Below are 18,318 nucleotides of genomic sequence, written 5' to 3' on the forward strand. Positions count from 1 at the left end.
TGCAATACGCAAACACTGCTGTCACCTGACAACTACTCCCATGAGCCCAACTCACAGATACACAAACAACATGAGGAACATACAATGATAGAGAGAACAGAGGGGCAGATGGAAATAAGGAGATAGAGCAGTGGGGAGGAAGGGAGGGAGGGAGACACATACAAATAAATATAAATATAATATATTTATATATAGAGAGAGAAAGAGAGAGAAATAAGGAGATAGAGAGTCTGGTTTTAATCATAATCTCTTGTGGACTTTTCCTGTGTCTCAACTGCATCTACACAGAGCACGTATTTTGTAGAGACAGTAGCAGGTATGACAAATCTGCCAAAAGCAACCTGATGTCATGTAAATACAACCCAGAAACTCAATCAGCATTTACATTTAGCTGCTGGATGCAGGATAACAGTAACCCTAACCTTAACCAAAAAGAGTAAATTAAGAAGATAGAAAGAGGTGGGTGCTTACTGAACATCACATACACGTAGCTGATTGGACACAATATTGCTGATTGAAAAACCAGGGCTCGAAAAGACACGAATGCTACCTTCAAGTCTTCCTCTGAAGAGTCTGGGGACGAGTTTATGATTACGATGTGGTGAGTGATCAAGTGGTTTTGTTAAAAAACAACAACAAAAAACAAAAACGTAACGTTTATGCTAGAAATCGCATTCATATTAGTGCCCACCATGAATCCCAAATCAGTATGTCCAGGCTCATAGAAAAATACGAGTTGTTAATAGAACATTGTGGTTCAATTATGCTCACTTTGTAATTGCGAAAACATTGATAACCTCATCATTAAGCTAACACACTACAGGTGTCCACAGTTAGGTAACACAGCAATGACAGGACAGGGCTGCCCCAGACATATTCTAAACATTTTACTGACAAAGGTCAGGGACGTTAATCCTCAAGTTCAGCATTAATCAGCACCAGACAACCAATCACAATCCAGAATATTCCACAGATTTTCCACAGGAAATGAGAGTCTTGAGCTGGAAATGGTTTTGAATTAAATATTCTCTATATGTTACAATATGCAAATTTTATGCAAATAATTAAACCAGGTTCTTTCACAATTGGGAGAGCGAATCAAAAGTTTACAGTAAATGCCAGGTTTGTGTGTGTGAGAGAGAGAGAGAGACTCACGGGTGCCGTCAAAGCGAGTGGCGATTGTGTCCAGGAAAGTGTTTTGTGGGGCGAGGAGCCCCTTCATCACCGGCATGATGACACACGACCTGTCTGTCTCTGTCTGGCTGTCTAGCTGTCTGGCTGTCCCCCCTTTCTGCTCCTCACTCCGTCCTTTGAGTCAAGGGGGTCAGATTGGACTGAGCTAACCCATGGGGTAAAAAATAAAGGAGGGATTCCCCTCGTTTCTATTGAAACTGTTTCTTCTTCTTGTCCTCTCTCCTTTCTTCTTAGAGAAATAGAGAGTGAGTTTTCAGTATTACTTCAATCTTCAATCCATCCTTCTGTCCTCTTTTGTCCTTTATCAGTTTCCCTCCTTTTTTTGTCCTTGTCCTCTTTCTCTGCACCGTTTGTTCTGTCGTTTATCTGCTTGAGGTGTGGTGTCTCTGTGTGCATCTTTACACCTCAATGCCTCAGTGCTCCACTTCCCTCTGCTACTCTCTCTCTTTCCCCCTCCCTCCCTCCCTCCCTATTTCTATTGCTCCTTTTTTCTCTCCCTATCCATCCTCGACTCTATCTTTCTCTGTCTTTGTCCCTCTTACTGTCTTTCTCTCTTGTTATCTCTATCACATCTTCTCTTGTTCCCTCTCTCTGACCTTCTCTGTCTGTTTCTCCCTCCTTCTAACTCTTTCTCTTTCTTTTTCTATATCTCTATCTCCTTCTTTCCTTCCATCTCTCTCTTTTTCTTTCCCAGTATCCCTGTCCCTCTTACTGTCTGTCTCTCACGCTATTTCCTATTTCTCTTATTTCCCTACATCCCGATCATCTTATGTCTCTCTCTTGCCCTCCCTCTCTTTCTCTATTCTTCCATCTCTCTCATGGCTCTCCTTCCACTGCTTCTTTTCTCCCTCTTACTCTCTCCTTTTGTCTATATTTCTCCTTCCTTCTTTCCATCTCTCACTCTATTTCTTTCTCAGTATTTCTCGATCTATTGCTGCTTTTCTCTCTTTATTCCTTTCTCAGTATATCTCTTACATCATATCTCTGTCTCTCTCTCTCTCTCTCTCTCTCTCTCTCTCTCTCTCTCTCTCTCGCTGTCTGTCACTTTTCTGTTTGTTTCAGTTTTTGGCAGTTACACTTTCACAAACAATGTGAAAGTGTGTGTGTGTAAGACTCTACCACTCATTGTGCCTCACACTGTGCTGCCATAGTAGTCTTATGATTCTGCACAGTATGTGTGAGAGAAAGAGACACACACACACACACACACACACACACACACACACACACACACACACAGTACTATTGCACAGATTTTCTGCTGGATTGCACTGGGATATTCCTCGGTTCTTTGTTCTAAGCACATGTTCTTATTAAAAGTGTGCCTTTTGTTTGGAGTTTTTAAAAAAATATACTGTTTAATAAAACATGTATCAATAAAACCCCTCTCTCTCTCTCTCTCTCTCTCTCTCTCTCACTCCAGAGTCTATTCTATTGTCTTTCTTTTTTCTTTCTGTCTCTAATGTGTCTTTTTGTCTCTTTGTCTCCATCCTTCATATTTTTCATCTGTGATGCTCCAAGTGTATGTACAGTATATGTGTGTGTGTGTGTGTGTGTGTGTTGCAGACCTGAACTGAAGTGCTTTCACAGAAACACACATTGGCGGCGTTGATTGTGTCCTTGATGACCTTGTTCCCCCCATGGTTTGTGTGTGTGTGTGTGTGTGTGTAATTTACCTCTTGCTGTTGGAGGTGGGTCATTCAGTTTAAAATGAAAGACTTGTGCCATATTAATGCACAATTATGTAAATGAAATGCGCAGCACATCAAATATTGAGAAGTCCTTCAGGTGAACACATCACTGTGGTTATTAAGAGTCATGAGTCAGGATGAAGAGGACATTTAGCTTAATTTCCTTACACTGAGTACCACACACACACACATTCAACCAGCCTAACACGTTTCATACTTGTTCACTACTATGCATTTATTGGTGAGAGCACAGACTCTCCTTTAGCTGACTGAGACACAGGACATTCACATTCATTAGACTTTTTTTAATGATTGATATTCAAAGCTAAAGTTGAAAGCTCACTGAGGGTCTTGGAACGTGAATTGTAATCGCATAAGAATCTCAGGATTTATTTTAAAAAAAGAAGCAAACTACACCAACTATGTCTGGCTAAATTAACTTGTTTTTTTTTGTAACTTTTAAAATGGTAAAAAAAAAAAAATTCAGTGAATTTGTCATCTGCCACAATTATAAATGTTCAATCGGTTTCACTTATAAATGTAAGGGTTTAGACTAGCATTAGCAACCTTACAGTTACAGCAAATTAACAGTCTTGGGTTAGTGACACTTGTGTTCTTTTCAGGAAAGTAGCACACCATATTCCCAAGTTGTATTGCATAAGACAAGCTTCTTGAGGCTTGCTTGTGCTAGCAAATTTAGTAGATGTATTTTTTTCCCCTTTTGTCTGAACACACAGAGCCACCAGAATAGAAATGATGACGTCAGGCATGTGTAGAAAATGGGGCACTGCTAAAAATATTAGCCCACTTCCACAGAGCAGAGCGCAGAGCACTGTGCTATGCTAAATACACTCTTCTTTGTACCAGTCCTTATTTATCTATATATATATTTATTTTTAATGATTGTTATGTATAAAATGTAATATTGAATACACAACATTTTTGAGAAATTTGGATAGTTTTTTAATGAAATGTGTAAAAAAAAAAAAAAAGCTCAGAGTTTGAATCTGGCGACATCTTGTGGAAAAACGTCCCACCTACGTGGACGGAACCGGAAGTAGAATATTCGTTCTTATCATAATTATAAACTGAAGTCCATTTATATATAATTATAAATGTAATTAGAATAAATAATTATTCTGACAACTCTGAGTTTCTTCGATAAACATAAAATTGATAAATATATCGTTTTCCTCCGTAAGATTTGATATAAGACGAACTACAAACTATAAACATTAGCTAATAGCACACTATTTTGTTTTGTTCTTTTTCTTCAATCATTAAATATAAAAAACACAAATGTACTTGATAAACAGAGACGTTAATATGTTAGTTACAAAGATACAGCATACGTTTTTTTTTTTGTTTTTTTTTTGTTCAGTAATTAGCATTGGCTCGTAGTGATTGGCTAGCTCATAGAAAAGAAGGCCAAAACAAGAGGTTAATTTTCCCACCTGGATTCCGTAAAACCCTACAAAATTGTTCGTGATTGGCTACTAATATAAATTATTGTGCACCAGGATTGGTTAGAACTCTCTGCTCATGGGCAGGACATAGACAATGTTAGCCAATTATAACGAAGAAGGGCGGGTTTTGTGTGAATACGGGTGGGGGAAAAACACCGGGGAAAAACAACTGTCATGTTTTGACAAGGAAACAAGTGAAAGAGGAAAGTCCGACATCTTGCGGTGTGAACATTAACAAACGTAATTCGTCCATCTTCACTTAAAGTAAAAACAAGCGTTTAGGTGAGTGTCTTGCAGCTTAAGATGTCTTTTGTTAAATTGAGTTTACCCAGCTAGCCTGTTAGCCAACATTAGCTAGGCTAGCTGCTAGCCTGTGAGTTTGCGCTCCGTCTGGACTTTAACGGCATTCCAAAACTTTTACATAGGACAACATTTCTATTAAAAGTAAACATTTCATAAGTGAAATATAAAAGTGATGCGAACTTTGCCTCAGATATTTGTCAGTAGCTTAGCAACGCTAGCCAGAGCGCTAACTAGCACCAAATTAACGCTAAGGTTTATTAATTAGCACATAAAAGTTTAATAGTTAAGTTTTGCCCGGAAATTGCGTCACTTGGCGACCGATTCGTGATTATATGGATGTATCAGAGTAGCTGTGAGTTTAAGAGTATCAGCTTTTCTCACTTCCCAACTGCAGTACAGAAAAAAGGGCAGTGTTGATATATCGCTCGGTCGATGTACCGCGATCTGTTGCATGGATACCTTTTAACAGTATAAACAGTTAAATGTATTGTGTTGGTCAGTAATAAAGAGTAAATGTTGGTAAATTGCCCTGCTGTTTGAGGAAATTGGTCTCCTGAGAAGCTTCAAGAACCTCAGAGAAAATGATCCTGATGTAAACTGGTCTTGTTGTTCCAGACTGATCCGACATTCTCGTCTCGTTCCTGTCTGAGCGTCTAGACTCGGATCCACATCGTCAGCGCATCATAATGGCAGGTCGACCCAACGGGCCGGCCACGGGGAATAAGATCTGCCAGTTCAAGCTGGTTCTTCTGGGCGAGTCAGCTGTGGGGAAGTCCAGTCTGGTTCTGCGCTTTGTCAAGGGCCAGTTCCACGAGTACCAGGAAAGCACCATTGGAGGTTCTTACTCAATGACCAGTTCTGTTATCATCACTTTTATTATTGAATGTAAATTGATTAATGGACTAATCCAGACTGTTTATTTTGTGTGTGTCTAGCGGCCTTCCTCACACAGACTGTGTGCCTGGATGACACAACAGTAAAGTTTGAGATTTGGGACACAGCCGGACAGGAGCGCTACCACAGCCTGGCCCCGATGTACTACAGAGGAGCTCAGGCAGCCATCATCGTCTATGACATCACTAATATTGTGCGAAGGAAATACACCTACTCATTCACTTACTCACTCACTCATACATTCATTCTTTCACTCACCCATTCACTAATGTGTGTGTGTGTGTGTGTGTGTGTGTGTGTGTGCGCGCACGTGCAGGACACATTTGCACGAGCGAAAAATTGGGTGAACGAGCTGCAGAAACAGGCAAGTCCCAACATTGTCATCGCCCTGTCTGGAAATAAAGCTGACCTCACTAACAAGAGAGCCGTTGATTTCCAGGTGTGTGTGTATGTGTGTGTACCAGCGTGTGTGAGTGTTTCTGTTGTGTTGGATTTAAAAACTGCCATTTTAACGTTATATTGTGTGAACTGGAACAGGAAGCGCAGGCGTACGCTGACGATAATGGCCTGCTGTTCATGGAGACTTCAGCCAAAACAGCAATGAACGTCAATGAGATATTTATGGCCATTGGTAAGTCAAAATACACTCAGACACATACACACACAATGCCAACCCAAGACATTTTAGTAAAAATTATATGTACACTTGTTTAATAATTTCTGTGTTTATGTTTATCTTTGTATGAAAAGGAAGAGAGTCAACAAAGGGTGGAGCTTAAGTTAAATCCCTTCAGCCAATCACAAACTTCCGCTTTCTAAATTCTCTACTTGACTCTCACAATAGACACATACAGTGCTGTGAAAAAGTATTTACATGATTTTATTTATTTATTTATTTTTATTTATTTGTTTTTTTTGTCACACTTAAATGATTGAGATGATCTAATAAATGTCAATATTACCCAAAGATAACTTCAGTAAATAGAAAATGCAGTTTTTAAATGATGATTTCATTTATTAAGGGGGATTTATTAAAAAGTAATTTCCCCACAAAAAAACCCATCCCACCCAACTGTTTTACAAAGTGAAGCATGCTAAAAGCAACAGATCATGCTGTAATCGAAAGAAATTAAAATACAGATGAGAAACAAAGTAAGTGACATATGTATCAGTCTGGAAAGAGCCAAAATTAATCCAAAGAACCCAGAGCAACATCTAAAGATCTGCAGGCCTCACTTGCCTCAGGTAAGTTCAGTGTTTATGATAAAAAAAAAATAAGAAAAAGACTGGGCAAAAATGGCATCCATGGGATGGTTCAAAGACACTGCTGACCAAAAAGAACACAAAGGCTTGTCTCGCATTTGCCAGTTTGTTCTCTACCAAGACAATCCTGAGGGAGAATATCCAGCCATCAGTTCATGACCTCAAGCTCAAGTGCACTTGGATCATGCAGCTGGACAAGGATCACAAACCCCTGAGTTCCAAGGGTGGCACAGCCAGTTATTAGGTTTAGGGGACAATTACTTTTTCACATAAGGCCAGGCATGTTTGGACAGCTTTTTTTTTCATTTAAAATGAAACATTTTAAAACTGCATTTTTTTTATTTACTATTAAAATTTGCTTGATGATTCAATCATTTAAGTGTGACAAATGTACAAAAAAATCAGGAATGTGCTAGTACTTTTTCACAAGCACTGTACTGCTGTGAAAAGTGATTGAATTTCTGATTGATTTAGCTTGAGCTCAACCCCTTTTCCCTCTTGTTGGATTAGATAATCTGATTGGTTAAAAGCCCCTTGCTGATGATCATTTGCTCATTCTTTAATACACTTTTCTCCCTCCTACAGCGAAGAAGCTGCCGAAGAACGAGCCTCAAGCTGGGGGAGGTGGGGCCAGTGGGCGGGGTCGAACAGGTGTGGACCTCCAAGACTCCGCCCACCAGAGCTCCACAGGCAAATGCTGCAACTGATTCACTGATTCGTTTATTCTGGTAGCAAAGGGTCCAGACAGAGTCGCAGAGGAACCGAAGACGAGCGCCTGGCATTTATAGTGATGATGATGATGATGATGATTCTTTCAGAGATTATGTTTTTGATCATTATTTCCTACAGAAATCATATAAGCTAGCACTTCCTCTCTCACTCTTTCACTTCCTGTCCGGTTTATCCATATTGTATGAAAATACTAACTTGATTTATGTCTCGAGGCTCGTTTTAAAAACACAATAAACAGCTGTGAGTGTTTTGGTGGTGGGTGGTGCGTGCACCACTTTTCCCTCCTCCCCTTTGTTATTTAGTTTTTGTTCTTTTTTTTTGGTGTGTAACAATCTTAATGAAGAGCTCATGGTGGGAATCTTGCACCCAAATCATTTTGTACATGAATGAGTATTGTTTTTATTGCAATGGTGGACATCATGGCATTATCATCGGGGTTTTGTGTGTGTGTGCGTGTGTGTGTGTGTGTGAGAGAGAGAGAGAGAGAGAGAGAGAGAGAGCATTACCTCTGATACCTGAAGAAGCATTTTTAACATTGTAGTTTTTCAATCTGTAAAGAGGAAAATTAAAAAAAAGGAGGGAAAGATCTGTGTGTAGTGTCTTTCTTGGTTTCAAACAGACACTATGAATATTCATATATATGCAAATTTGACACTTCTGATTTAGACTCTAGTCACAAGTTTGATCTTTGCTGAAGTCCTGAATGATTATTTCTCACCGATTTATTGAACAGTGGCTAAACCCACCCCATTAAAAACGTTACAATGACAACCAGCATCTTTTCATTACGGGTGTACGTTCAGCTGAGTCCATCGCGCGGTAGGAACGCCTTTATCACCACATCGTGTTTCGAGTTGACGCGTTTTAACGACGGACACGCGTCCTCTAACGTTTATTGGCTGATGTTGACATGCATTGATTTGATTGGCCAAACTTTCCTCCATCTCTTTAAGCTTGTCGGGTAAAAGCCGCAGGCCGTATCCCAAATGTTTCTAGTATTTGATTTCTAGTGCCCTAGAATGAGTGTATATGAGGTGGATTGTGCCCTATGTAGTGCACCTATCTAGGAAAAAGAAAGCGGTCGAGGATTGTTTTTTTTTCTTGGCGTTTATTAGGAACCCAGATCCTCTATAAGAGCAAAGTGTTATCGCTGTGTTTATACACCATTGTTACATGAATTTAAACATAAAATTATTATTTATATTTTTATTTTATCGGGCTCGTGCTGCCTCTGGTTCGACATCGATGAGATTTTGTCCCGTTAGCACATTTAGCTTGATTAGCGGTTAGCACGCCCAGGTAGGCACACTTAATTTGAACGGGGTTTTTTTTGTGTGTGTTTAAATAGAAACGATGACATTTTCTCATGATTTCCCCCTGAGTCTGAGATGTCAGAAACGTTAAAGAGATAAAAATGGACACGAGCATAAATGTACACCGGAGTCCTGATGTTTATTAAGTGCTGTTTACGTGTTGTGTTTGCTTTTAGAATAAAGTGCACGTGCGTGTGCATAATTTTGCATAATAAATACCTTCAGTAAGTATGTAAGGGTCCTATAGAAGGGTCCCTACATCATGCACAATATATGTCCAGTAGGTATTCAGATTCCTAAGTGACTGACTGACTATGTAGTGCACTATGAAGGGTGAACTTTCTTTCTCTCCATTTCTGTCATATCTGTTTAATAGTCTTCATATTTTGGCCTTGTTTCAGGATCATGTCCTTTCATCCTGGACGTGGATGTCCACGAGGCCGCCCTCCCCCTCAGAATTACTCCCCCGCCCCCCTGCGTTTGCCCCCTCCTCAACCTCTTGCACCCTCTGTGCCCCCTCCGTACCCCTATGACCACTCAACACCTCACTGTTCTACCTACAGCCCACAGTGCACCAGCACCTACACACCCAACATGGCACCTCGTCCTGAATTCCCTCCCTACCCTGTCTCAGCTCCCCCGCAGGGTCCGCAGTGCCCCTTGCGCCCTCCTTTTCCTCCGCCTCCACTTCCTCTTCACCAGGGCTTCCCAGAACCCCCTAGTTTCCCTCCTCCTCATTTAACTGTCCCTGGAGGCATCCCTGCCCCTTCTCAGGGCTCATATCCTTACGTCCCACCTCCTCCTCCTCCTCCACCTGCGATGCCTCCTTCTGTGCCCTTTCAGCCTCCCTACTCCATGAATTACCATCCTCAGCCTCACCTACCCCCTTTACACCCTAATTTCTACTCCTCCTCTGAATCTGGTTCCTTCAAGCCTATGGAACATTTCCATCACTTCAAGAGTGACAAGTCACCCGATCGGACACGGCGTCACAAAAGCTACGGGTACAGCGGGTACGGTGGGCACGGAGAGCGGCGGGAGCGAGGGCGGAGTCCGGACAGGAGACGACAGGAAGGAGGGCGGTACCGATCAGAGAACGAAAGGGCCCGGACCCCTCCGAGACACTGGAGCCGAGAGCGCAGCAGGTGGGCGAGTCAACCAGTAACATTCATTATTTCTTATTACCTGCTTCTAACCTGACATTCACTCAGATACTGAAAATCAGTTAGTGTACAGAGCGATGTCATTGTATCTGCAGTAACCTTATTACTTTGCTCAGGGAGCGATATCGTCACCGGGACAGCAGGGGCTCTCCTGCACCTGACCGACACAGGAAACGACCTCGCAGCCGCTCAGGAAGCAGAGAGAGAAAACGTGGACGAATGGAGGAGGACCGAGAGAGAGACAGAGACAGAGATAGAGAGCGGGACAGGGAGAGGGAAAGGAGGGTGGAGACAGCTGGACGAGAAAGAAGCTACAAAGAGACCGAGGATGAGGATGAGGAAGAGATTCTGAAGCCGGCATGGATCCGCTGCACTCACGCCGAGAACTATTATTCCAATGACCCCATGGACCAAGTGGTAAAGTTATTAATGCTTCATTAAATCCCACGTATCTACTAGCTACATATCAACTACTCAGCTATTCTCTTACCTCAATGACAGAAAAAGCTAGCAAGAGTTACAAGAAGTGCCTAACACTTTTAATCTATCCTACTCCAGCCAGGACTGTTTATTTACTTCTTAAACTCCTCCCTTTATCTCTCTCCCAGGGCGACTCAACAGTTGTGGGGACAAGTAAACTGAGGGACCTGTACGAGCGATTTGAGGAGGAACTTGGACGACGCCAGGAACGCGCCAAATCCTCTCGGCCAAAGTGGGAACCCCCCAAAACCAAGCTGGACCTGGACCATGGTATAGTTCTCTGTTTCACACGCAGACATTTGAAAAAGTACTGCAAACATTCAGCGTCTAGTAAAGACACATAGCCCCAAATAATAATAAGGTACCTGCAAAAACATCATACATAGTTAATGTGTATACATGCACACTTTTGTAGTGCTTAGCTGGTGCGCTTGATCCCTTACCTGTGTGCAATTATAAACCCCATGCATCTATTTATCAAAATGGCTCCTTAAATACTCGCTTACTTAACACCTTGCATACTACTGATCTTGTGTACTAGCTTATGTATTATGTTACATATTACTGTACGTCTCCATCCACCTGCAATCGTGCCTTTCTTTACTCGAGTTCACGTTTAAAATGATTAATCTTTTGTCATTAACAATGAATATGTTCCATAATATTCATTCATTCATTCATTCATCTTCTACCACTTATCTGAACTACCTCCGCTCACGGGGAGCCTGTGCCTATCTCAGGACCCTGGACGGAGTGCCAACCCATCGCAGGGCACACACACACACTCTCATTCACTTACGCAATCACACACTACGGTCAATTTTCCAGAGACGACCTCCCATGCATTTCTTTGGACCGGGGGAGGAAACCGGAGTACCTGGAGGAAACCCCCGAGGCACGGGGAGAACATGCAAACTCCACACACACAAGGCGGAGGAGGGAATCAAACCACCAACCCTGGAGGTGTGAGGCGAACGTGCTAACCACTAAGCCACCATGCTCCCCATGTTCCATAATATACTATTCCATAATTCTGCCTACTCACCCACCTACCTAGAATCCAATAATGTAGTATTGTTATTATTATTATCGTGTATGTGTGTTGCAGATGAGAGCTCGAGTGACTCAGAGTGCGACTCAGATGGGGACAGCAGTTGCTCCAGCAGCTCTGACTCTGAGGTGTTCGACGTGATCGCCGAGATCAAGCGAAAGAAAGCGCACCCCGACCGGCTGCATGACGAGCTGTGGTACAACGACCCGGGACAGGTTTGTTCACACTCGCAGGTCTGCGCTGTTACTATAGAAACAATGACACATTAGACCAATTTTCTGAGTCAGAGCTGCTGTACTGTATATACACATATATATATACAGGGAGTGCAGAATTATTAGGCAAATGAGTATTTTGACCACATCATCCTCTTTATGCATGTTGTCTTACTCCAAGCTGTATAGGCTCGAAAGCCTACAACCAATTAAGCATATTAGGTGATGTGCATCTCTGTAATGAGAAGGGGTGTGGTCTAATGACATCTACACCCTATATCAGGTGTGCATAATGATTAGGCAACTTCCTTTCCTTTGGCAAAATGGGTCAAAAGAAGGACTTGACAGGCTCCGAAAAGTCAAAAATAGTGAGATATCTTGCAGAGGGATGCAGCACTCTTAAAATTGCCAAGCTTCTGAAGCGTGATCATCGAACAATCAAGCGTTTCATTCAAAATAGTCAACAGGGTCGCAAGAAGCGTGTGGAAAAACCAAGGCGCAAAATAACTGCCCATGAACTGAGAAAAGTCAAGCGTGCAGCTGCCAAGATGCCACTTGCCACCAGTTTTGCCATATTTCAGAGCTGCAACATCACTGGAGTGCCCAAAAGCACAAGGTGTGCAATACTCAGAGACATGGCCAAGGTAAGAAAGGCTGAAAAACGACCACCACTGAACAAGACACACAAGCTGAAACGTCAAGACTGGGCCAAGAAATATCTGAAGACTGATTTTTCTAAGGTTTTATGGACTGATGAAATGAGAGTGAGTCTTGATGGGCCAGATGGATGGGCTCGTGGCTGGATCGGTAAAGGGCAGAGAGCTCCAGTCCGACTGAGACGCCAGCAAGGTGGAGGTGGAGTACTGGTTTGGGCTGGTATCATCAAAGATGAGCTTGTGGGGCCTTTTCGGGTTGAGGATGGGGTCAAGCTCAACTCCCAGTCCTACTGCCAGTTTCTGGAAGACACCTTCTTCAAGCAGTGGTACAGGAAGAAGTCTGCATCCTTCAAGAAAAACATGATTTTCATGCAGGACAATGCTCCATCACACGCGTCCAAGTACTCCACAGCGTGGCTGGCAAGAAAGGGTCTAAAAGAAGAAAAACTAATGACATGGCCTCCTTGTTCACCTGATCTGAACCCCATAGAGAACCTGTGGTCCATCATCAAATGTGAGATTTACAAGGAGGGAAAACAGTACACCTCTCTGAAGAGTGTCTGGGAGGCTGTGGTTGCTGCTGCACGCAATGTTGACGGTGAACAGATCAAAACACTGACAGAATCCATGGATGGCAGGCTTTTGAGTGTCCTTGCAAAGAAAGGTGGCTATATTGGTCACTGATTTGTTTTTGTTTTTGTTTTGTTTTTGAATGTCAGAAATGTATATTAGTGAATGTTGAGATGTAATATTGGTTTCACTGGTGAAAATAAATAATTGAAATGGGTATATATTTGTTTTTTGTTAAGTTGCCTAATAATTATGCACAGTAATAGTCACCTGCACACACAGATATCCTCCTAAAATAGCTAAAACTACAAACAAACTAAAAACTACTTCCAAAAATATTCAGCTTTGCTATTAATGAGTTTTTTGGGTTCATTGAGAACATGGTTGTTGTTCAATAATAAAATTAATCCTCAAAAATACAACTTCCCTAATAATTCTGCACTCCCTGTACACACACATACATACATACAGTTGCAAGCATCTGCACCCCTGGGAATAAACTTTTTTTTTTTTTTTTTACAGTAATTTGTCATAAAATGTGATCCGATCCTGATAACACACAAACAATTCGAATTTCTTGTGACTTTATTGAACATGCCCATTAAACATTTACCATGCTGGAGGAAAAAGTAAGTGAACCCTTGGAGTTAATAGATGGTCGAACCTTCTTTGGGAGCAAGGAAGCAAGAAATTTTGGTAGCTCTGGATCAGACCTGCACAACATTCTGGAGGAATTTTTGACCATTCCTTTTTACAAAACTGTTTTAGCGTAGACACATTAGTAGGATGTCTGGTGTGAACAGCGCTCTTGAGGTCATTCTACAGCATCTCTATAGGGTTACGGTCTGGGCTCTGACGGGGCAACTCCAAAAGGCGTATTTTGTTTTTCTGAAGCCAGTCTGTGGTGGATTTACTTCGATGCTTAGGGTCGGTCATTGTTTTGCTGCATCACCCAATTTCTACTAAGATTCAGGTGGTGGAAGGGCACCCTGGGAATTCATTTTTCCCTCGATGATGGCATGTGGTCCAGGCCCTGAGGCAGTGAAGCAAGCCCAATCATGATGTTCCCTCCACCATACTTCACTGTTGGGATGATGTTTGTATGCTGTGCCCTTGCATATGGTAGATTCATCAACAGAGATGTTTGCCAGTTGAATTGATTTCTTCAGGCCTGTAGCTATTACTCAAGGTTTCTTCTTTACCTCATTGAGGATACTGCATTGTGCTTTAGGAATCATTGTGGTTAGGCGCCCACTTCTAGGAAGAGTGGCCACAGTACTAGTCTCCATTTATAGACAATTTGTCTAACTGTTGACTATGGATGTCTACTTTGAGATACTCTTGATCGGAAGTCTGTAGAGAGCTTCGTTTTGCGAGGCATGGTTCTTCATTTGATGCTTCTAACAAACAGCAATCTTAAAATGTTTGGGCATCTTTTATCAATCAAAGTAGCTCTAATCCACCCATTCAAACTTATTACATTCATTTGACCCCAGGTGTGCAAGCTACTGACATAAATAAGCTTTCATTGAAATAATTAGTCTGTGGGTTCACTTCCTTTTTCCTCCACCAATGTTTAATGGGTGTGTTCAATAAAAGACACAAGAGATTCCAATTGTTTGTGTTTTATCGGTGTTATAAGCTCATTGTGTTGTTGAGAATTAGATGACAATCAGATCACATTTTATGGCAAATTACTGCAGTAAACCAGTTTCAACCAGTTATTTTAGGCCTTTGTTTTTTCATACTTTTTCTTGCAACTGTATGTATAAATGTATATTTATAAAACATCAGTACATTTCACCTGTTCTGGTGTTTACATTTAGGAGTCCAGACAAAGCAGGACAATGTGTGTATATAATTATTATTATTATTTTTTTTTTTTGCAGATGAATGATGGCCCACTGTGTAAGTGTAGTGCTAAAGCCAGACGCACAGGAATCCGGCACAGTATTTACCCCGGGGAAGAGGTGGGCACGTTTGTTGTTATCAATATGTGTGTAGAGTATAGTATTGTATAAAAGGTGTGTATATACACTATTTACTGATGGGATGTTTGTCCTATATGGAAGACAGCATGACAATCGATACTATCACTACGCCCAATCATGTGTCTTTTTATCTGTAGAAAGGCATTAGAGGTGCCAATAATTTGTGTGGGGTCTCATCATATTTAACACCACTGCTACTTATTTTATTTTCTTAATTCTTTGTGAATGGTGTAGACGGTGAAATTGTGTCGTCCAATGAGCAACAATGCCGGAAAACTCTTCCATTACAGAATCACCGTTTCTCCGCCCACCAACTTCCTGGTGAGTCATCGCTTTTAATTTGTTGTATTGTTGTTTGCAGTGACATCATCATTCGTGAGCTAAACATAACAGATTAACTGACCAGACAAACTTGAATGACTAATGTTAATAACAATAATAAGACATTTGAGATATATTAGTTTTATTATAATAATCTTAAACATTTTATAGAGCCTTTGTATACTTTTATAAAAATCAGTTCAAACTTTACAAAGATTTTACAGAAGTTATTCAAAAATAAAAAAGTGTAATAGACAAATAATAGAAATGCAATAAATTATGCTATAACTATAAAATAGAAATCATAATGTTATACTTAAGTGGCACCCAACATTTATTTTATTTGAATGAATAAAGATAGTTTAACGTCCTTCATTGGCATCTTACTTACATTACTCACAATGCTGTTCAGCTACTCGCTGATCAGGGGATTAGTTTAACGAGAACGATGCAGCAGTGCTTTAGTCTTTTTCTCTGTCCCGCTTTCTCACTATCATCACTGTTGTTAATCAGCTGAGCCGAGTCGTATGTTAGTTGCATGTTAGAATTTTTATTAAATATGATGCTGAAAACTTAACACTCAAATTCATTTTAATATGTTTCTCTTTTTAAACACCATTCTAAACTCTCTCTCTCAGACGGATCGGCCGACGGTGATCGAGTATGATGATCACGAGTACCTGTTTGAAGGATTTTCTCTTTTCTCACACACTCCTCTCACTAATGTAAGATCAGAAAGGATAAATTACAAATACAATGTGATTATGTCACATGATTGGTGGATGGAATCAGTGATTGGTCAGGTGGGAACAGTGGGGATCAGTGATTGGCCAGGTGGGAACAGTGGGGATCAGTGATTGGCCAGGTGGGAACAGTGGGGATCAGTGATTGGCCAGGTGGGAACAGTGGGGATCTGTGATTGGTCTGGGGGAACAGTGGGGATCAGTGATTGATGATCACAAAAGCGCAAACTGCATGATATTTGATTAATTCTGTCTGTTTTTCTGTTGCCTCCTCAGATCCCTCTGTGCAGAGTGATCCGTTTCAACATTGATTACACCATTCACTTCATAGAAGAGATGGCTCCTGAGGTCAGGCTGCACTATGCCACCATCAGCTCTCCTCCTTTTCCTCTATTTTATTTTCATTTACTTTTATATTATCTAATTGTGTGTGTGTGTGTGTGTGTGTGTGTGTGTGTAGAACTACTGTGTGAAAGGTCTGGAACTTTTCTCTTCATACCTCTTCCAGGACATCCTGGAGCTGTATGACTGGAACCTCACAGGTACCAGAATATTGCACTGCACCATGGATCTGTGCTTCTGGCCAGTCAGAACAGAGCTCTGTGGTATAAACGCTTGTGATGTTTCTCACAGGTCCAGAGGAAACAGAGATTTCTGCCTGTCAGAGGTTTCACTTCATGCCTCGCTTTGTGCGATTCTTACCAGGTCAGTACTTTCTTCTGTTTTTTTTTATTCTATTTTCTTACTTTACATCCCTATTTCTATCCTCCTTTCCTTCCTTCTTTCTCTCAACCACCCCTCCTCTTTTTTTTTCTTTCTTTAGTTCTTTTGGTCTTCTTTCTGTCCTTCTGGTCATCCTTCCTGACTTCTTTTATTTCCTGTCTTTTTTCCTACATTTAATGCCCTTTTTCCCCAACTTTGGTCTTTCTCTTGATCCTCTCTTCCTTTTGTCTGGCTTCTTTTTGGGTCATCTTTCCTTCTTTCCTATTCCTTTATCCTCTTTTTTTGGTCATGCTCACTTCTAAAAAGACTTTAGAAAATGTTTCTCTACTTATTAAAGAACTACAACCTCTTCTTGATGGTCTTCCCTGATGTGTGTGTGTGTGTGTGTGTGTGTGTTTCAGATGGTGGTAAAGAGGTGTTGTCTATGCACCAGGTTCTGTTATATCAGCTGCGTAGTAACAAGCCACTCGTTCCAGAGGAGGAGATCGCCAACATGCTACAGTGGGAGGAGCTTGAATGGCAGAAATATGCAGAGGAGTGCAAAGGAATGATCGTTACTAACCCCGGCATGGTACAACACACAAGTGGGACACACATGCACATGCACACAGAGTCACAGTTTGGTAGCTTGTAGTATTCACAACAGATAGCATGTATATGTACAGAAAAACTGAATTACTAGCAGTTATATATATTTATCTGTGTGTGTGTGTGTGTGTGTGGTGACAGAAACCCAGCTCGGTGAGGATAGACCAGTTGGATCGAGAACAGTTTAACCCAAACGTCATCACGTTCCCAATCATCGTCCATTTCGGAATCCGTCCGGCTCAACTCAGCTACGCCGGAGACCCTCAGTAAGTGTGTGTCAGTGAGAGAAGAAACCTTTGATCTGATTGTGGAACTATCATACTATCCTGTATAATGATAAATCACAGTACTTGTCTTGTATAACACATCCATCTGAAATTCTTCAGGTAACATACCTGGGTAACACTAACGCTAACACGACAGCTAGCTGAGGTATGTCATGATAAACAGCTGCACACAAACTGCCGCGTGTCAGAGGTTTACGGGTACTAATCTACTCTGATCTAAACTAAATATGATCAATAGTTAATACATGAGCAAATGGAAAAACTACAAAGCGTGAGACACATACACACACACTCTCACTTTAAATGTTAGCCAGCAGATGGCGATGTTAGCTAAAAATAAGTCTATTTTGATCCGGGTGTTTATAATGTCTTTTATTGAAGGTACTTTAATAATTAGTGTGTGTGTGTGTGTGTGTGTGTGTGTGTGTGTGTGTAATGGTTTGAAGAAGAGATCAGGTGTGATGCAATAAAATTTCAGCCTCAAAGTGTTTGTGTGTGTGTTCTGATCTAAGAATAGATAGCAGACTTTGGCCTTCTGAGACCAGATAAACACAACCAGCGGCTCTCGAGCGAGTCGATACCGAGCTGCATTTTTTTTTTAGTGTTTGTCACATTTTTTCGTTTGGGACATGTCCAATTATTTTTTGCCCTACTGGAACTGAGCAATTTCAGTG

General features: G+C 41.3%; 3 protein-coding genes across 3 annotated transcripts in view; 2 read left to right on the forward strand and 1 right to left on the reverse strand.

Annotated features, from left to right (window-relative positions):
- kcnh4b (potassium voltage-gated channel, subfamily H (eag-related), member 4b) overlaps positions 1 to 1,619 on the reverse strand; it is a 36,568-nt gene extending 34,949 nt beyond the window's left edge. The window contains exon 1 of the mRNA XM_060890946.1: positions 1,156 to 1,619. Within this exon, the coding sequence (XP_060746929.1) occupies positions 1,156 to 1,231 (76 nt within the window). The 5' untranslated portion in view covers positions 1,232 to 1,619. The remainder of the gene's footprint in view (positions 1 to 1,155) is intronic.
- A 2,853-nt stretch (positions 1,620 to 4,472) lies between these two features.
- LOC132840932 (ras-related protein Rab-5C-like) lies at positions 4,473 to 8,127 on the forward strand. Its single transcript, XM_060863027.1, has 6 exons — positions 4,473 to 4,633; positions 5,270 to 5,491; positions 5,590 to 5,741; positions 5,865 to 5,987; positions 6,086 to 6,179; positions 7,397 to 8,127. Exons 2-6 carry the CDS (start codon positions 5,341 to 5,343, stop codon positions 7,516 to 7,518), a joined length of 642 nt encoding a protein of 213 aa, XP_060719010.1. The 5' UTR covers positions 4,473 to 4,633; positions 5,270 to 5,340; the 3' UTR covers positions 7,519 to 8,127.
- Positions 8,128 to 8,639: 512 nt separating this feature from the next.
- The window catches only part of drosha (drosha ribonuclease III), a 47,839-nt gene continuing 38,160 nt past the window's right edge, over positions 8,640 to 18,318 (forward strand). Inside the window, exons 1-13 of the mRNA XM_060863040.1 lie at positions 8,640 to 8,842; positions 9,258 to 10,001; positions 10,136 to 10,436; positions 10,628 to 10,769; positions 11,608 to 11,765; positions 14,881 to 14,961; positions 15,217 to 15,303; positions 15,942 to 16,028; positions 16,323 to 16,394; positions 16,507 to 16,588; positions 16,680 to 16,751; positions 17,171 to 17,340; positions 17,499 to 17,623. Of these exons, the coding sequence (XP_060719023.1) occupies positions 9,262 to 10,001; positions 10,136 to 10,436; positions 10,628 to 10,769; positions 11,608 to 11,765; positions 14,881 to 14,961; positions 15,217 to 15,303; positions 15,942 to 16,028; positions 16,323 to 16,394; positions 16,507 to 16,588; positions 16,680 to 16,751; positions 17,171 to 17,340; positions 17,499 to 17,623 (2,117 nt within the window). The 5' untranslated portion in view covers positions 8,640 to 8,842; positions 9,258 to 9,261. The remainder of the gene's footprint in view (positions 8,843 to 9,257; positions 10,002 to 10,135; positions 10,437 to 10,627; positions 10,770 to 11,607; positions 11,766 to 14,880; positions 14,962 to 15,216; positions 15,304 to 15,941; positions 16,029 to 16,322; positions 16,395 to 16,506; positions 16,589 to 16,679; positions 16,752 to 17,170; positions 17,341 to 17,498; positions 17,624 to 18,318) is intronic.

The sequence above is a fragment of the Tachysurus vachellii genome, chromosome 2, assembly GCF_030014155.1.
Source record: "Tachysurus vachellii isolate PV-2020 chromosome 2, HZAU_Pvac_v1, whole genome shotgun sequence".
In the NCBI taxonomy this organism is placed as follows: Eukaryota; Metazoa; Chordata; class Actinopteri; order Siluriformes; family Bagridae; genus Tachysurus; species Tachysurus vachellii.

Coding starts and splice junctions, on each gene's coding strand:
- LOC132840932 (XM_060863027.1), top strand. CDS start 5,341: ATGGCAGGTCGACCCAACGGGCCGGCCACGGGGAATAAGATCTGCCAG. Junction 5,742..5,864: donor TCTATGACATCACTAATATT/GTGCGAAGGAAA, acceptor GCGCACGTGCAG/GACACATTTGCACGAGCGAA. Junction 6,180..7,396: donor TGAGATATTTATGGCCATTG/GTAAGTCAAAAT, acceptor TCCCTCCTACAG/CGAAGAAGCTGCCGAAGAAC.